The sequence below is a fragment of the Linepithema humile genome, chromosome 7 (genome assembly GCF_040581485.1).
Source record: "Linepithema humile isolate Giens D197 chromosome 7, Lhum_UNIL_v1.0, whole genome shotgun sequence".
In the NCBI taxonomy this organism is placed as follows: domain Eukaryota; kingdom Metazoa; phylum Arthropoda; class Insecta; order Hymenoptera; family Formicidae; genus Linepithema; species Linepithema humile.
This window is the reverse complement of record NC_090134.1, coordinates 14171643-14192076: the sequence shown is the minus strand read 5'-3', so window position 1 is coordinate 14192076 and position 20434 is coordinate 14171643. Positions and strand designations below refer to the sequence as shown.

Below are 20434 nucleotides of genomic sequence, written 5' to 3'. Positions count from 1 at the left end.
TGGAACAGCAAATATTGTAATTAAAACAAATGATGCTATTATTTCCCTAACGAGTACAATAAATTTAAGATTTGGATCGTGGATCATTTCAAAATCTGGTATAATATTTAACAACCAAATGAGCGATTTTTCACTTCCAAATAGGATAGACGCCGGTCATCTCCCTCCTGCTAAATATAATTTTCCAGAGCCAGGAAAATATCCTATCTCGTCTATTGCAACTAGTATTTTAAGTGAGTTAGACAAAAAGACTAATAAATATAATGCCAAATACGTATTAGGAGCAGCTGGAGGTCCTAAATTAATATCATCAATAGTTCAAGTGTTAAATAATATTATAAACAAAGATATGAATATAGTTGATGCTATCAAAGCTCCGAGATTTCATCATCAACTCGAGCCAAATTTATTATTCTCCGAAAGAGAATTTAGTAAAAATAATCGTGAATTATACAGAAGATATAACTACCACGAATCAATACCATATATGAGGGGAGATTATAGTGCAGTTACAGGAATAAGTATTGATAATGGTAAAATTTCTGCAACATTTGATCACAGAAGACCAGGAGGAGCATGTGTGTTCTAAAATAATTAATATTGTACATTTTTCTAGTCGTTAATCTTTAAATATTTGTATAAACATTAATAATATTAATTTATTCCAATCTTAAAACTATTTATAATTATAATATAATAAATAAAATTATTAATTTTATTAGTTATAATTTTTTCTTGTAAATCAGAACTTATTGTATTCAAAGAATCAGAACATACTGATTTAAGTCATATATATAATTACTTCAACGAAATAGATAAAATCATAACTCTTAATAATAGCTTCGATAAAAACACATTCAGATCGTATGACGATATATACAACATAACAGGATATATACTACCAGAAGGAAAGTCAAATTTTTCTGATTACAAATCCAAGTATTGGGAATATACAAATTTAGTAATGGAAACAAATAAACCAAAAATATGTATATGCCTCGGAATGGAACATGTCGTAAAATATTTTACAAACGTTACTTTTTCAAGATGTTATATATACAGAACGATGTTAGATAACGAATATCACAATCATAAATGGTGTATAAGAAAGTCATTATTACATAAAAATTTATATAAATTTAATGATAAAAACATATATATATAATATAAAAGATACTGTTACGTCCTGATAGATGTAGAATTTTTTCGTTGGGCTCGGCGATCGACGTAAACGGACCTGACCGCACGAGCCGAGCGGCACGTTTAGGACTTGCGACGGGTCAGCGACTGGAAGAGTCGTTTTTACTCCGTCAACAAGTCAACCGCTCGTGGTTCCCTTTTTGGGTCAAGGAATTGAATCCCTATTACCCGGGGCGGAACCTTTGTGCGCAATTTGAGAGGGAAGGTGTGAGGGGGGTGACGAACGAGGAGGGTGTGGTTAAATGAAAAAGAACAAAAGTTTAATTTATTAAAGACAACATTTTAATTCGATTAAATTTATAATTACGATACAAAACTCAACTCTTATTCACACGTGTTTTATATTTCTATTAGTGTATTTTTCACAAGTGTGTGTGTGTGTGTGTGTGTTATTCCTCAGGGGAGAGGACTAAGTTTAGGAAATCAAACCCTGTGAATTCAGGGTTAGGAAGATGGGGAGGAGCCGCGACGTATTCGATGGTAGTGGCTTCGGAGTTGACGGATATGTTGTCGAACTCCGGATCGTTTCGTGGGAATTCCTCCAGTTGAGCCTCTACTGGAGGAGGAATGAAGCAGACAGGCGAAGGGGGTCTGTACTCCAGGAACTCTTCAAGAGACGGAGAGATAGACCTAGGAGAAGGAAGTAGAGGAAAGTCGAACACGGGAAAGGGTTGAGGAGGTGGTTGAGGAAATTCCTGAGGAATCGGTGGTAATGGAGGAGGTTGGTCTGTTTGCGTGTGAGTGCTTGTACGGGCGTTATTAAATGGGGTGTGTCGCCTAATTCTAATGGGTCTTACGGTGACCCTCGCAGCGTATCTAACGTATGGCGGGAGGAATATAGCTAAACAGAGAGCAAATGCCGAGAGATCCGAGCGGTTCCGACGATTGTTGGGTCGCGGCGAATGTTTAGTTCTCACTGACAAATAACACAAAAAAGATTTTTAACCGAAAAAGAACGGATTACATAAAAAGAAATAAGAGAATACTAAAGAGAGGAGAAAAAAAAAACAAATGAACTAACTTACTCGTTGTAGGATAGTTTCAAGTCGGGTTGACTATGTTCGGTGGTTCTGAGCAGGCGCCCCGTTGAGGGAAAGCGTTATATGAGCGTCGGACCCCTTTTTTTTGTAAACGCGTGGGCACCCTGCTGCGGGATGGTGTCGTCAGGGTGATGGGCCTTCTACTTGAGATGCACCACGAGACGATCGCGACAAGGTATCAACTGACTTTACTCTTTGATTCGCGCCCCCGAACTACTCGAAAAACTGTTTGAGTTAAACGGAATAACTGCGCAAAACTGCTTAAAAAACTGTGTGTGATTGTGTCCGGAGCCACCAGAACACGGGTTTTTATACTTTTTCTTTGGGGTAGATCCCTTTGGAAAATCTTAGGTTTTTGGAGCGGGGATCGAATAGGAATTAGTCTTGCGAGAAAATTTTTAATGTGGGGGAGGATGGCGTCATTTTTAGCTAATAGGATTGGGTTTAGATGATTAGGTTACTTGAAATGAGATAGGAAGAAAGAGACCCTAACGAATAAGGAATAGCGTCGTTTCGGGTCCATATATGATGGGGGTAGGTTTTTGAGGTGGCGTAACCCGGTTGGTGTTAATTAGTATAGGTGGGGTGCATCTCAGTGTCTTAAGATCTGGGTGGGCGTAGTCTTTAGACCATACGATGGAATGATGGGTGGTCTATAGAAGTGCTTGCCCCGATTCTCGGCTTTCGGATTGGGTGATTAAGAATCGGTATATAAGTTCGCAAAGCCTTGGGTCACTGATCTAATAAATTTGACAGTTTACGACTGTCGCGTGCCCTTGGTGTCGCGTGGAGAGTGCGACTAATGCATCTCGGTTTCCCAGACCTACTAAACACGTGCGCCGTATCAGGTGTCGCGCCTTCTCGGCATTCGACTGCGGTCATTCCCCGATCGTTACTCGGTAAAACCCTATCTACTAGCTAGAGTTCCCGTAGGTGGAATCCAAGAGTATGACTAGTTGGTGCCAGTTTTTTCTTTTTATCTCTTACTCTAACCGTCTGGAGTCGGTTAAGGACTCCAGCTACCGCGAAGTTTTGACTTTTACGGTTTTTCTGGCGACGATAGGCACGCTGAGCGGCCAAGGTATTTTGAAATATCCATGCTATTTTTCTCCGTGAGAAGATTCGAGCTCCTGGTGTCTCATGAGAAAAACAGCTCTGGCGTTATAATATTTCTTAAGAGTTTTGTTGATTCCGCGTTTACTAGGTCTGGTATTTAATGAAAAGAAAAGAATCGTGTAGTCTGATCAGGACGTAACAATACAATAACATGACATTCTTAAACGAAATTAAAAGCTATAAACATAATATGTACGGATTCGCATACCATCCAGAAAAAAAAATTCTATCGTTAAAATCGAAACATTTAAGTTCTAAAGATAAAAATACTAAAATTAAGATTAAAAATTTTATAAAAGGAATGTAACTTACTATTTTATTCCACTAGATCCAAATCTTTTTGATCCTCTTTCTGTATTATTGATATCTAATTCATTTTTTGTAATCTCTAATAATTCAACATTTTCTATCTTCTCACATATAATTTGAGCAATTTTATCTCCTTTATTTATTACAAACGGAGCATCTCCATAGTTATACATTATTACAAATATCTCTCCTCTATAATCACTGTCTACAACGCCTCCTCCTACATGTAACAATTTTAAAGCCAGTCCAGATCTGGAAGCAATTCTTCCATAACATCCGTTTGGTATTATAACTTTCAAATTAGTCGGTATAGGATTATTTTTATTTGGAATTGGATAGATAATATGATCTGAGGACGCTCTTAAGTCATATCCAGCAGAACACATCGATGCCTTAACTGGAGCATAGGCATTATCTGAAGTCTTGTAAAACAGAAGATGTCTACAATTTGCCTTATCCATTTTACATACAGCAATAAAATTTCAAATTATAATCAAATATTAAATATATAATAAACAAAATAAAAAATTATATTTAAGATGAACAAGATTCACATAATTCCTTAGGTTTGATATATTTTGTCTCTATTCTTAAGTAATATAATCCTGTCTTTAACTTACATTTCCATGCTTTGAATATCAACCTATTTATTTTGTTATATATGTGGGAAGGAGGTAAATGGCAGAGTTGCTATCTGCACCGGCAACCAGAGAGGGAGTTAGTCGAGACTTCTTCTTTAAGTCTTCAAGAATAATGACAGACACGAGTTACTTTTCATTAATTACATTTTTGTATTTTCTTTATATTCAATAAATACTCTTTCATTTAAACGGATCCTACAATATTGGGGGCTCAGCCGGGATTTGGCCGAAGTGAAAGAGCCGACTGTAGCAGTGCCACGACGACAAGAACTTCTGACAGATTTTAAGGTTAGATTGGCGAAACGACTGACGAGAGTGAAAGCTTTTCTTTTTCTGTTTAAGGTAAAGACGATTAAGACGATGGAAAGGCTTGACCAAATAAAAGTTATAGCCAATAACCTTAAGACACATTCTAACAAGGCCGTAGGAGCGCTACATAAGTTAGTGTTTGAACAAGAAGGGGATCGTGGCAATAGGAAACGGCTACGCGAATTCAACGGCTTCGCGTTTGCTAGTGGATCGGAAGAGCACAAAAGTAAGCTAACGTACGCGGATATATACCTTGGATGGGGTGATCTAGTAGCGATCTGTAACATCTTAGCAATTGACTACGCAGGAACAAAAAAAGAGTTAAGCCAGCGAATCTGTGACTATTTAATGGACCTCGATTCGCTTAGCAAAGCAAACGAAGATAGAAGAGATGCTGAAGAGGATGCTGTAGAAGACGATAACGACAATATCAGCGAGGAAGAAGAAGTAGGAGAGGTTCGCGAAAATGAAGACGAAAATGAAGTGAATAACGACAATGAAGATGATAGACGAACAGGTAGGATGAATAACGACGATGAAGATGATAGACGAACAGGTAGGATGAATGACAACGATGAAGATGATAGACGAACAGGTAGGATGAATAACAACAATGAAGATGATAGACAAACAGGCAGGAGGAATAACGACGATGAAGATGATGAACGAGCAGGTAAGAATAGAGATCCGACGATGAAGAATAAATTCGCAATGACATTTAGGGACGTAGAGGACTCGATCCGACCTTTCACTGGGGACGAGAAGTATCCGGTGGCTCGATGGATTGTGGATTTCGAAGAGGCAGCCGAACTTTTCGGATGGACAGATATGCAAAAGATGATATTTGCCAAAAAATCACTACGAGGACTAGTTAAGCTATTTATTCAAGGAGAACGAGGCTTAGATACTGCGACGACTTTTCCGTCGGGCAGAAGTACACCCGCCGGTAAGCGTGTCAAACCTCGTTGCTCTATTTTATAGATCTTAGTAATTATCGCGAAACTTATAGTTGGGCGCCAGGCGCGGATTAACGCGCCGCACGAACAAATTACGTTAGAGTCAAATTTTTGCTTTAAAGAGCAACGGCAATAAGCGCGACTAGCCCACTCTACAAATGGCAGAGGGGCGAGGTTCTTTAGAGATGCTAACCTGGTTTGGAGAGAGGAGTCTGAAATAAACGGTTATTAAGAACACACTAATCAGTAACAAATAACATTTAATTATAAATTAGATTAAGTGAGATTGACGCCGGGTGACGGGCGTCTTAACAATTCCGCGGAGTGGAGACATGTTTTATTTCAGTGAGAGGCGTTATGATTTCACTGTTCAACTCGCGGAAATCCGCGTACTTCCGCCTCACGCGGTATAAGATTCGGCGTACAAATTCAGTAACTTTCATTCGGTGCGGTTGTTACAATTAGCTCTACTTCAATCTTTCTTCATAACGGTTAGCCTACAATACGAACTCTATCTCAGTATTATTCTGACGGTTCTGAATGTAAACGCTCGACCGAAAGCCGAGGCGAGAGATACGCGATAGGCTAACTCCACAATTCTAACACTCGGTACAGCAATACATCAATAGACGCGAAATTATCATTCATGAACGAGAGACATTACTTAATGCAAAACGACTGTCGGCTCGGCAGCCCCGAGGGGGATAGCATGGTGAAATCTTATTCTATAGAAGCGGTAGTCAGCGGGGCCCGGCCTAAATCTAACCTCGCAACATATCGCGAGACATTTCGGTACTCTTAATACACTTTCACGAAAACCAGGCGGGTTCTTATTTCCGCGAGGCTCGGGCCGCCTACTGATACCGCTCTTACCGCGAAGTCGAAGTGGTGGCCTTACAAATCGCTGGTACGCCCGTGGTAGTCCTCGAGGTTTTTCCCAGGTCGCCGACTCGCCGAACAGTGACGACAGCGAGGCTCGCCGGACAGCGGTGACCTTCCGCGCATCGTCCTGCGCATGTAGATCCGCGCTATCGATTAGCGCTACTTGATCCTTCGATATCTCTAGCGATCTCGATCCTCGCGTCGCTCCTCGATTTTTCGGCCCGCGGTGACGCTTTTCCGAGGTGACCCCGGTCTCTCTCTTTTGGCAGCTGCCGTTAACGCCCTTCGTGGCCTTCTCCGTTTCCAGATCCGAGCCTTCTTTGAATCGGTCGTGAACTGGCCGGGTTCCGACCGGATTCCTCTTTCCTGGCTCGTTACAACAGCTCCTTGTTCGGGTACTCCACCCCGGGTCTTCGGCGTGTGAGAGCGCGCTTCCCTCTCGGGCGTCATCTCTCTCGGTGCGTTCACCGGCCTCGATATGCTCCGTATCTGAAATCGTAACTGCGGTAGCGACTGTGTCTGGAATCGAATGATATTGGCAAGGGTGTTTTTACTTGCCCTTATCCTGGATCCGTCTGCACGCCGTCCGGGCCTCCGTCGTCCTGCCTGCTGAGTCCCTCGCAGGTCCCACGAAGGCTGCTCCACGGTAATTCACAATATGGGAGTTTGGCCACTCACCACGACTCGCTTAATTCGCTATAACGCAAAATCTAAAATCTCCAAAAAAAAGGAATTAAGAGGGAGAGGTCGTCGCCCCCCCGCGGTGGGGTCTCCGACCTCAAATTTCCCTCCTCGATCGGGCTTTCTCGCCCTTGTGACGGACGTCAAAAAAAGTCACGTCACAACTCCCCCTTCCCAGGAGAGGACCGAGGAGGTCTTGGACATCGACGGGCGTCGATGACCACCAATCCGACACACTAAATGCATTACGAGAAAGTCACCAAAGTCTTATGATCCTTAAAAGGACCCACAAACAGATTCCACCAGCCTGGGGGGTTTTAAAGCCACCCTCTCTCGGGTTTTGCCGCCTTGTCGTTTTTCTTATTGGATTTCTATCGAATGTGGATCGAGGGAGGATTGAAAAGGGGAAGTATTCGTAATGACTGTCTTTCGGTCATACCCTTTATTTTTGGGGCTCTTTCCCCCTTCCTCTCTAATCTTATAGTGGTACCAGAAAAAAAACAATAACAAAAGAAAACGAAATCAACAGACAAAACAACAAAACAAAAAAAAAACTCCATATTCGGTACATACAAAAAAAACGTCGGTACGACTAGAAACTTGTACGAAAAGAAATTAACGGCTCTCGGTATTATGGCCGAGCCGGCACCAGGATAGAAAAAAAAACATTGGGGGGGGGGGGAAGGAGACGTCGAATCTCCATGGCGGGGTTCTTCGGCCTCGGAGTGAGGTCTCTCAAGCCCTTCCGATGCTCCTCATCTGGGCTGAGACTCGGCCTCGGCCTCTTCCCCTCCTCGGGAGATCGATGTCTCGGGCTGGAACCCTGCCCCGGCCTCTGCCTCTCCTCGGGAGATCGCCGTTCCTCTTGCCCGGCGTCTCTTCTTCCGAGCTTGGCGGCTCCCAGTCCTCCATGACAAAGTAGACGGTCTCGGCTTCGGAGTCACTGATGGAGTCGCTGGTGGAGGCCGTTGCGGTCGTCGCCTCGACGGTGGGGCCCCGGGTGGCTCTGCGTGGCCCCTTCTGTGATTGGTGCGGGGCCTCCGGATCGTAAGTAGGGCCGCAGTTTTCGCAGGTTCTTACTGTTGCGCCCCTTGTCCCACAACCGTAACAGAACCTGGACCGGGATTCCCAACAGCGGGCGTACCTATGGGGGCCCCCGCAGTTCCAACACCCGGTTGGAAATCGGGGTTCCACCCCTGCCCTCGGTATGGGCTGTTGCCGGCTTCGTTCCTCCGTCTCGACCGTCTGGCCGGTTCGAGTTTCCGGGACGTCCGGCTCCCTTGCCTCTGGTGCGGTGGTGTTCGGCGTGACCGGCCTCCCCAAAGCCGCGGCCAGATCATCCCAGAAGTCCGGGAATCGGCGGGAGATCCAGGCCGCCAGGTTCCAATACCTGTCTATGAATTGCTTCGTCGCTTCCTCCATTCTGCCTCTTCTCGGTACCCCAAGATGTTCGGGTTTCTTCTCTTGAGCGTTGAGCTATATAGGGTCAGGAGGGTGATAAGGTTTTAATTCCTGTACATGTATTTTTCCGACAGAGGATCCGTCAAGACGGGTTAATTCATAAACTACGGAGGATAATTTCCTCCCAATCCGGAAGGGACCGTGGAATTTTGGTGCCAGCTTAGCTGCGAAATTCTGTGCGGCGGACGACAATGTGTGTTGTCGTTTTAATACAAGTTCCCCGGGGCTGAAGGCACGGTGTCTTCGCCGTAGGTTGTACCCGGTCGCCTGCTTCTGATAGGCTTTTTCCAAATTCTCCGTTACCCATGCCCTGATCGTTTCTAACTTTTTCATCCGATTTGACCAGCTGTTTCGGTCTCCCGGTTCTACCTCGGTAACCTTACCTCCCTTCTCTTTTAAGGATCTTGTCGATTTTAGTTCCCGACCTAAATTTAGGAAAGCCGGTGAGGTGCCTAACGACGAATGGGCCGCGGTATTATAAGCTAATCGGAAATCCGCGAGATGCTTATCCCAGTCTCTATGATCTTTACCAATATACGCGATAATCATTGTTTTGAGAATCCTATTTACGCGTTCGACCGGGTTAGCCTGTGGATGATACGGTGGCACGGTAGTATGAGTGATTTTATTTTCCTCCGCGAAGTCCGTCATCACGCGATTCACGAACTCGGTACCATTGTCGGTGAGGAGGAATTTGGGTGTGCCCCAACGCGTTATGACTAGATCTTCCAATGCTTCCTTGATTTTTGGACCTTTAGCCGCTCGAAGGGCCTTACATTCGATCCATTTCGTAAATAAGTCTTGTATGACTAATAAGTATTGGAAGCCATTTTTGCTACGCGGCAACGGACCGACAATGTCCGCGGCGACCACCGTCCACGGGCCCTCCACTACGCGGCGACCCATTAATCCTGCCGGACTTGCTTGTTCTACCTTCGTCCTCTGGCAGATATCGCACGACTTCAAATATTTCACAACATCTCTAAACATATTAGGCCAAAAATACGTGACAGCTAATCTCTGATAAGTCTTATCTATTCCTAAATGACCAGCCTGCGGCTCGTCGTGTGATTCGCGCAGGGCCTCTTTACGTAATTCGTACGGTAACACTAATTTCCATCTATCCAAATCTTCTACTATCTCGGATATGATCGGTTTCGGCCTTAAAAAATACATCTGTCCCTCTATTATTTTCCAATGGGCGTACCGTTTCGGGTCCGTTTCGACTTGCGCGTATCGTTTCCTATACCATAGATCTGTGGTATCAATGTCGACGGTATCTCGATTATCTGTCCCAGCGGCAGCCATTATAGTCGTATCCGTATCTTTCTCGAACATACGCGACAACGCGTCGGGAACGTGGTGTAAGGCCCCTTTTCTATGTATTACCTCGTAGTCGTATTCGAGTAACTCTAGGGCCCACCGGGCTAATCTACCGGTCGGATTCTTTAAATTGTGTAACCACCTCAGACTACTATGATCGGTAATCACCGTAAATTGATAGCCCTCTAGATACGGTCGAAATTTCTTTATGGCCCATACCACCGCCAGACATTCTTGCTCGGTAACCGAGTACCGTTTTTCCGGATCCGTTAAAGCACGTGACGCGAACGCGATCACTCTCTCCTCCCCCCCTAAGAATTGTGTTAACACAGCGCCTAACCCTACCGAACTAGCGTCCGTCTGTAAGGCAAATGGCTGCTCGAAATTAGGGCATGCTAATGTTGGGGCGGTGGTGAGGTGTTCCTTGATGCGTTCAAAGGCTAATTCCTGCTCTTCTCCCCAATCCCATCGCTTATTCTTTTTCAAGAGTCTCGTTAGTGGTTCACTCAAAGTTGCGAATTGGGGAATGAAACGACGGTACCACGACGCCATACCTAACAATCGACGCAGTTGTTTAATGTTTCGCGGAGCCGGATATTCTAAAATAGGTTGCGTTTTCTCCGGATCGACGGCGAGTCCTTCCTTTTGTACTACAAAACCTAAATATCGTACTTGCGTTCTACAAAACTCGCATTTTTCCGGGTTAATCGTAAGCCCTGCGGTAGTGATTTTTGCTAGGACTCGTTCCAACCACTGTAGGTGCTCTTCAAAAGTGGGTGTCGCTATAACGATGTCGTCTAGATACGCGAACGCGAACGGTTCCATTTCCGGTCCGATTAATTTATCTAACAGCCGTTGAAAGGTAGCTGGGGCTCCTGTTAATCCGTATGGCATACGGGTAAAGTGGTATAACCCTTTTCCCGGTACGCTGAAGGCGGTAATTTCTCGGCTTTCTCTCGCTAACGGTATCTGAAAGTAAGCTTGACTTAGGTCGATCGTTGATATGTAACTAGCCGAACGTAATTTATCCAAGATATTGTTCATATTAGGCAGTGGATACGCGTCCTTTTTCGAGATACTATTCACTTTACGGAAATCTAGACAGAACCGATATTTTCCCGTAGGTTTCTTTACCATTACAATGGGGTTCGACCATTCACTGTAGGAAGGTTCGATTACCCCTGCGGCTAACATTTTGTCTACCTCCTCTCGGATCGCTTCCTGTACTCGCGGCGAAACCACGTAGCAACGCTGTTTTATGGGCCGGTTTTGTCCTACGTCTATACGATGTTCCGTAAGGGACGTGACTCCCGGGTTCTCGGTAGCTTTCGGTACCTTATTCAGAAAGAAATTCTCAAGCCTTTGTTGCTGTTTATCTGTAAGCTCCGGTAGCCCGCTACATATGCGCTTTGCGTCATCCGCGGCATCAAAACAAGACCTAATTTCCGGCCTATCTGCGAAGTACCACTCAGAGGTAGCAAAATCCATGCCTAATCTAAATTCGTGGAGAAAGTCCACTCCAACGATGCACGGGACAGCTAATTCCTTAAGGAGTCCGACGGAAAGAGTACGTGTAGCGCCCCTAAGTCGAAGCGGTAGGTCGGCCCTTTGGCCGATTGTCGCGATTTGTCCGTTCGCCGTCCTGATACGGCTTGTTTCGTCCCGTACTATCGGTATTCCTAAGGCGCGAATTATCTTAATACCTTCGTTTCCCATTAAGGTACGGCTCGATCCGGAATCCACTAACGCAGCTAAAGGTCGCCCCTGAATATAAATAGTAAGATATTGTAAAGAGGGTTTCTTTATTGGGTTTAAGGTAACGTACGAGTGGGCGGTATGCGTGAAAAAATTTTCCTCGCGGGTCTCGGTAGCGGTGTTCAGAGTCGCTAGTGCCCGCCCTACCGACTCTCGGTCTCGTTTCCCGAACACGTGGGACACGTCCGAACCGTATGTTTCGGTTTTCCGCAACGGTAACAGTGCATTCTCCGCTCCTCCGTGCAATCTCGCGAGCGATGTCCCTTTTTCTCGCAATTCCAACATTTAATGTCGGACTCTCTACTCGGGTATTCAGCGGCGTCTTTGGATCTTGACGAGCTTCCCGTTTTGTCTCTAGTTCCCGCCGCCTTTGGCGATTTTGCTCTATCTTTTACCGGGGCTTTCCCGGGGCTTCTCGCGTTCACGCCTTTCCTCCTTACCGCTTCTCCCGGTAAGGTAAGTCCCGCGGCACTGACCGAGGTTGCCGATTTAGAGCCGCCTTTAGGCGGGCGGTAAGCTAACTCGGGAAACATGGAGCGATCCGGAGCCGGAGGGGCTCTAAAATTCTTCGCTACGCTATAACTACGCTCTACTCGCGCTGCCCAGTTTTCTAAGGACGGAAAATCGTCAATAGTTTCGCGGTGCACTGCCACCTGCAACCGCGGCAACATATTCCTATGCGCGTAATTGAGCTGCTCTTGTAGAGGCCATTGCGGGTCTAAACGATTAAACAAAGCCTGTAAGCACGTGAGATAGTCGGCTACCGATTCATTCTCACCCTGCGTTCTTCGCAATATCTCATCCCTAAGCGCAAACTGGAAATCCGGGTCGCCGAATCGAGAACGCCATGCCTCTTCGAAGGCCTTCCATGTCCGCCACCTACCCCTATTCGTTCGGAACCAGTGGAGGGCGATTCCCGTTAGGAAGAAGGGTAGACACTTAAAAATATCTTCGTCCCCTACGGGGACTAATTCACGCCCTTCCTCTATACGGATCAGAAATGCTTCCGCGTCGCCCCCGCGGGCCCCTGAGAAACTGAGGTTCCATCTCCTCATTATATTATAGACGTCGGTAGCGGAGTTATTATTATTACGGTTTCTAGTCCCGCGACTAGCTATTGGTCCTAAGCGTGACGTAGGCGGAAGTGAGATTAGGCTTTCCTTCATCTCGGTAGCCTCCTCCGCTTCGTCCCCGGACGAGGCGGTGAGTTCTGGTGTCCGGATGGGATCACGCCCGATTCGTACCGCCTCCTCGTAACGGAGCAAACGTTCGCGAAGCGTGGGCACTATTCCCTTAATCGACAGACCCCTTTCTTTAAGCTGTTCTTTAAGGGCGTCCTGTGTAAGCGCATTAATCCAACTAAAGGAGGTATTGGGTTCGGTCATCTTGCCGATATAGTTTTATGCAACACGGAAAAAAAAACTATTCTTTACACACAACAAAAAAAAATTCCGACTGTATCGCTATAATTACTGAAGAGCACCACAGAGCTCACGGTACGGGGAAGGTAGATTAGGTCAAACGCAAAAAAAAAATCCTCACAAACGCAAGAGAGATTCCCGCAAAAGCAAAAAATCCTCACAAAGTAGAAGAAAAAAAAAATTTTCTCACTAAGCGAACGAATCCTACGCGAGAAGAGATCTGGTCAATTTAAAAGTTTATTTGCCTTTATTAAGGTAACTATTATCTAGACTCTTCACGAAGGCCAAACAATATAGGAACGAAACGGTAAACACGCGCTCTAATGTACTCAATCACAACTTACTAATAAGCGTGTTATCGTATTGCGAACTTCCCGAATATTTATTTTGAGGCTTATACGCGGCTACTAAGAAGCCATCAAGGTCTCGCTCGGAATATCGGCCCTTATTTAGCGCGATTATTACTGGCGAACCCTCAAGCTACTCTATTCACCGCGAAAAACGCACAAAACGTCGTCGATAAGGAGAATATACACGAAATCACCAAAAAGCTACACCAAAAGTTCCCCCCCTATCTATTCGACGTACTTCGGTAAGGATCGCGACACGTTACTCGTAATCTCTATTCAATGGTCATAACACGAACGAACTTAGATTCGCGTCGTCTTATTATGAACGGACTTTATTCATCCGTGCGCGATGTTTACATCAGCGCGCCGCTACACACGCACAACACAATAGCGCGGCAGAAAAACAGCTGTGTGGAATTCCGACGCGAGCGGCTACACCGCGCGACGCGCTATACACACGGTAGCACCAAAATTCACGATTCCCTCGGGATCGCGCTCATTCACTAGGGGTCGGTGGAAATGCGTTAATTTCGGACCGCTGTATACGTTATCTTAATATTTTTCCCACCCACAATACACAAATAAATCAATCAGAAAAAAAAACAATAAATAAAAAGAATATATCCTGAAAGAAACGGATTACACAAAATAGCGACATACAGCAATATACATATAACACAAATATCCACATATAATCATTGATATTCAATATTATTCTTTATTTCAACTCATTTTCTTTCTCTCTCTCTCCAAAATCTCAAAATTATCTTTAAATTTTTTACGACTTCTTAATCTCGGGCCCCACGTTGGGCGCCAAAATTTTGCGACGACTTTTCCGTCGGGCAGAAGTACACCCGCCGGTAAGCGTGTCAAACCTCGTTGCTCTATTTTATAGATCTTAGTAATTATCGCGAAACTTATAGTTGGGCGCCAGGCGCGGATTAACGCGCCGCACGAACAAATTACGTTAGAGTCAAATTTTTGCTTTAAAGAGCAACGGCAATAAGCGCGACTAGCCCACTCTACAAATGGCAGAGGGGCGAGGTTCTTTAGAGATGCTAACCTGGTTTGGAGAGAGGAGTCTGAAATAAACGGTTATTAAGAACACACTAATCAGTAACAAATAACATTTAATTATAAATTAGATTAAGTGAGATTGACGCCGGGTGACGGGCGTCTTAACAATTCCGCGGAGTGGAGACATGTTTTATTTCAGTGAGAGGCGTTATGATTTCACTGTTCAACTCGCGGAAATCCGCGTACTTCCGCCTCACGCGGTATAAGATTCGGCGTACAAATTCAGTAACTTTCATTCGGTGCGGTTGTTACAATTAGCTCTACTTCAATCTTTCTTCATAACGGTTAGCCTACAATACGAACTCTATCTCAGTATTATTCTGACGGTTCTGAATGTAAACGCTCGACCGAAAGCCGAGGCGAGAGATACGCGATAGGCTAACTCCACAATTCTAACACTCGGTACAGCAATACATCAATAGACGCGAAATTATCATTCATGAACGAGAGACATTACTTAATGCAAAACGACTGTCGGCTCGGCAGCCCCGAGGGGGATAGCATGGTGAAATCTTATTCTATAGAAGCGGTAGTCAGCGGGGCCCGGCCTAAATCTAACCTCGCAACATATCGCGAGACATTTCGGTACTCTTAATACACTTTCACGAAAACCAGGCGGGTTCTTATTTCCGCGAGGCTCGGGCCGCCTACTGATACCGCTCTTACCGCGAAGTCGAAGTGGTGGCCTTACAAATCGCTGGTACGCCCGTGGTAGTCCTCGAGGTTTTTCCCAGGTCGCCGACTCGCCGAACAGTGACGACAGCGAGGCTCGCCGGACAGCGGTGACCTTCCGCGCATCGTCCTGCGCATGTAGATCCGCGCTATCGATTAGCGCTACTTGATCCTTCGATATCTCTAGCGATCTCGATCCTCGCGTCGCTCCTCGATTTTTCGGCCCGCGGTGACGCTTTTCCGAGGTGACCCCGGTCTCTCTCTTTTGGCAGCTGCCGTTAACGCCCTTCGTGGCCTTCTCCGTTTCCAGATCCGAGCCTTCTTTGAATCGGTCGTGAACTGGCCGGGTTCCGACCGGATTCCTCTTTCCTGGCTCGTTACAACAGCTCCTTGTTCGGGTACTCCACCCCGGGTCTTCGGCGTGTGAGAGCGCGCTTCCCTCTCGGGCGTCATCTCTCTCGGTGCGTTCACCGGCCTCGATATGCTCCGTATCTGAAATCGTAACTGCGGTAGCGACTGTGTCTGGAATCGAATGATATTGGCAAGGGTGTTTTTACTTGCCCTTATCCTGGATCCGTCTGCACGCCGTCCGGGCCTCCGTCGTCCTGCCTGCTGAGTCCCTCGCAGGTCCCACGAAGGCTGCTCCACGGTAATTCACAATATGGGAGTTTGGCCACTCACCACGACTCGCTTAATTCGCTATAACGCAAAATCTAAAATCTCCAAAAAAAAGGAATTAAGAGGGAGAGGTCGTCGCCCCCCCGCGGTGGGGTCTCCGACCTCAAATTTCCCTCCTCGATCGGGCTTTCTCGCCCTTGTGACGGACGTCAAAAAAAGTCACGTCACAATACATGGAAGAAACTGAAAAGGGCACTCAAGGACGAGTTTAGTGACTCGGTGAATAGTGCAGAATTGCATAGACAGATGGATAAAAGAAAAATAAAAAAAGATGAGTCAGTACGAGCATATTTTTTCGTCATGAAGGAAATAGCAGCCAGAGGAAAAATAGAAGAGGAAGCATTATTTCAGTACGTCATCGATGGCATAGATGATCAGTCAATGAATAAGAGCATTCTATACGGAGCAGAGAATATGAAGGAGTTCAAAGAAAAGTTGAAAATTTACGAAAAGGTAAAAACAAAGAGTGCAGGTATCAATAAGGCGTCGAATCTCATCACGGGTAAGAAGACCATAAAGCCGAAAGAAGAAGTTCGATGTTTCAATTGTGGCGAATTAGGTCACAAGTCGACGATGTGCGAAAGTAAGAACAAGGGCACCAAATGCTTTAGATGCAACGAGTTTGGTCACAAATCAATAGATTGTAAGAAGGAGAAGCCGAAAAAGATAAAGGATGACACCAATGAAGATACGAAGAAAATCGAAGCCGTAAATAGCCTTAGTGCTCCCAGGGGCATGTATAAGATAATAGAAATTAAAGGCGAGAAACTTAATGCTTTAGTGGACACTGGTAGCCAATTTAATATCATAAATCAAAGCTCGCATAGTAAAGTGGGTGCACCGACATTATCGAAGTCTGCACTACACTTCTCAGGATTCGGTGGAAATAAAGTAATACCGTTAGGGTGTTTCGAAGATGTTATCGCGGTTGACGGTGAGCATTTTCAGGTAATGATCTACGTGGTAGCCGACGATGTCATGTTAATGGAAGCCGTTGTCGGCAATGAACTACTATTACAAGCCGAAGTCAATATAACACAAGAAGGCATCACTATTAGTAAAACGTCCGAAGTAAGTAGAATTCTTTCTCCAAGTTACGCTATTGAAATAGATATACTTTCCGTAGGACATACCGTCTGCAAGGAAAAAAGAGAAGAAGTAAAAAAGCTTTTGGATAACTACACACCAAAGAAGATTAAAGAATCTAACGTCAAAATGACGATCACTCTAAACAACAATCAGAAGATTTTCGCGCGACCAAGACGTCTGCCATTTCCCGAAAGGAAAATTGTGACTGAACAGGTGGAAAAGTGGGTCAACGAAGGGATAGTCGAGCCGTGTTCCTCAGAATACGCTAGCCCGGTTGTAGTAACTAGGAAAAAAGATGGAACACCAAGAATTTGTATAGACTATCGTGCAATAAACAGGGTAATAATGAAGGATCGGTACCCCTTACCTCTTATAGAAGACATTTTGGATCGATTGCAGGATGCCAACGTGTATAGTTCTCTAGATCTGAAAAACGGATTTTTCCACGTTCCTGTACATAAGGATAGCCAGAAGTATACGGCGTTTGTGACGCATGGTGGGCAGTATCAATTTCGAAGGGTGCCATTTGGCCTTTGTAACTCACCAGCCGTTTTCCAGCGGTTTATCAATAAAATCTTCAGCGATATGACAGCGAAGGGAATCGTATTACCATATATTGACGACCTTATAATACCGGCAAAAAACGAAGAAGGTGCTATTGAGAGGTTAAAGCTGGTGTTGAAAAGAGCAGAAGAATACGGGTTGGAGATTAATAAAAAAAAGTGCCAATTATTAGAAAAACGTATTGAGTTTTTAGGACACATCATCGAAGACGGGAAATTGTATCCCTCGCCAGAAAAGACGAAAGCAGTTTTAAAGTTTCCGGAACCTAAGACTGTCAAGCAAATACAAAGTTTTCTTGGGTTAACTGGTTACTTTCGGAAATTTATTCCGCAGTATTCCAGAATCGCTAAGCCATTAAGTGATCTGCTAAAGAAGAATCAGGTTTTCCGATTTGGAAAAGAAGAAACAGATGCCTTTAGAAGACTGAAGCAATGTCTAACTGTAGAACCAGTTTTAAGTATCTACAATCAAGAGCACGAGACGGAAGTGCATACTGATGCCAGTCAAGATGGTTATGGAGCCGTGTTATTACAGAAACTCCCCAAGGATGGTAAACTACATCCTGTACATTTCATGAGCAAACAAACGTCGGATGCAGAACGAAAATACTCTAGCTATGAGCTTGAAGCATTGGCTATCGTGGAAGCTCTAAAGAAATTTCGAATCTATCTTTTAGGTAGGCCATTCAAGATCATTACGGATTGCGCTGCCTTCCAACAAACCATGCGGAAGAAAGACCTTACACCTCGAATAGCCAGATGGGCTCTGTTCTTAGAAGAATTCAATTATAATATTGAACACCGGCCTGGCTCACGATTAAAACATGTGGATGCACTCAGCCGCTATCCAATAATGGCAATAGAGTCTATTCATGACATCATTCCTAAAATGAAGAAGGCACAAGAAGACGACGAGACTATTAATAGCGTTAGGAAGCAGCTGGAGGAAGGACCATGCCAAGGATACGTATTACGTAACGGGTTGGTTTACAAACAAGCGCAAGGATACGAGCTGATTATGGTTCCTGGTGCTATGCAGAATGAAATCATAAAATCTGCACACGAAAAAGGACACTTCGCCGTTAAGCGAACTGAAGAGAAAGTGAAACAGGAATTCTTTATTCCCAACCTTCACACCAAAGTCGAGAAGTGTATTGCAAACTGCGTGAAATGCATTTTAATTAATAAAAAATTAGGTAAGCAAGAAGGATATTTACATCCATTAAGCAAGGGAGACACTCCACTACACACGTACCACATGGATCATCTGGGGCCATTGGAAACGACACACAAAAGTTACAGACATATTTTGGCAATTATAGACGCATTTACCAAATTTGTCTGGCTGTACCCTACGAAAACAGTAACATCAAAAGAAGTCATCGCGAAGTTGAAATCACAGAAGAATATTTTTGGCAATCCAAAACGAATTATCTCCGACCGAGGTACCGCATTTACATCAGCTGAATTCGAAGATTACTGTCACGACGAAGACATTGAGCATATCAAAGTCACGGTGGGCTTACCCCGAGCCAACGGACAAGTGGAACGACTAAATCGGACAATCATCCCAGTGCTCGCTAAAATGTCAATAGATGAGCCTACAAAATGGTACAAACACGTTGCGAGATTACAGCAAGTTTTAAACTCCACCTACCAACGCAGCATTAACACCACACCATTCGAATTGCTAGTGGGTACCAAGATGAGGACTAGAGACGATGTCACCATGAAGAACGCGATTGAACACGAGATGATTCACTACTACGACGCCAACAGGAAGCAGTTAAGGAACGATGTTAGGAAACAGATCGAGAAAATCCAATGTGAGAACAAAAAACGATATAATTTACGACGAAGAGATCCCAACAAGTATCATCTCAATGATCTTGTGGCCATCAAGCGCACTCAATCAGGACGTGGGTTAAAGTTAAAACCCAAGTACCTAGGACCGTATCGTATCATTAAAATAAAACCTTATGATACCATACAACGTTATGAAAGCCGGAAGTTGTGAGGGACCGACACAAACTACTACATGTGCTGAATATTTAAAGCCGTGGTCCGGAGCGGACCTAGATGCAGAGGTATCATCCGAGACGGACGATCATTCAGGACGGCCGAACTGTGGGAAGGAGGTAGATGGCAGAGTTGCTATCTGCACCGGCAACCAGAGAGGGAGTTAGTCGAGACTTCTTCTTTAAGTCTTCAAGAATAATGACAGACACGAGTTACTTTTCATTAATTACATTTTTGTATTTTTTTTATATTCAATAAATACTATTTCATATAAACGGATCCTACATATATATCTTCCTCGTTACTATTTATATAAATATTCATAGATTGGCTTTGATCTATAAACGGAGCCCTGTCTATATAATAATCAATTAATACATCACTGTCCAATTCATATATTGTCTTATATATTCTTCTTATATTTTCAGGTATTGATAAAATATTTCTTATAGATCCGTTATTATTTAATATTTTATTCTTCATGTTATCATCCCACAATCCAATTTTTTTAATATCATCATACATTCTTCTATTAACAATTTTAAAATTCCCATTTAGCACTTTTTTATAGTATATATTACATATCCAAGGTTCAACACAATCGTAATTCCCTAATATCTGAGATGTAGTTGCTGTTGGCATTTGAGCAATTAACAAACTATTATATAGTCCAAATTTTCTAATCTTTAATCTAAGAGAATCGAAATCATTAATAAACTTATAATCGTTTAGATCATAGAAATCGAAATGAAGTAATCCTTTTGAAACAAGAGATGTACTATAATTTTTATATGTTTTATTATATTTTCTAGCCAAATTACAACTTTTATTTAATGCATAATAATATATAGATTCGAATATATTCTTGTTTAACAATTTAGCCTCTTCGTCT

At 44.0% G+C, this 20434-nt stretch overlaps 1 protein-coding gene across 1 annotated transcript; it reads right to left on the bottom strand.

The window, feature by feature from the left end:
• Positions 1-5814: 5814 nt before the first annotated feature.
• On the bottom strand, positions 5815-15971 carry LOC137001259 (uncharacterized). The gene is made up of 2 exons (XM_067359812.1): positions 15213-15971; positions 5815-8610 (listed from the first exon to the last, which is right to left on the bottom strand). Exon 2 carries the CDS (start codon positions 8554-8556, stop codon positions 7870-7872), a length of 687 nt encoding a protein of 228 aa, XP_067215913.1. The 5' UTR covers positions 8557-8610; positions 15213-15971; the 3' UTR covers positions 5815-7869.
• Positions 15972-20434: the final 4463 nt, after the last annotated feature.

What these genes read in the sequence shown, in the direction of transcription:
- LOC137001259 (XM_067359812.1), bottom strand. Translation starts at nt 8,556, where the DNA reads ATGGAGGAAGCGACGAAGCAATTCATAGACAGGTATTGGAACCTGGCG.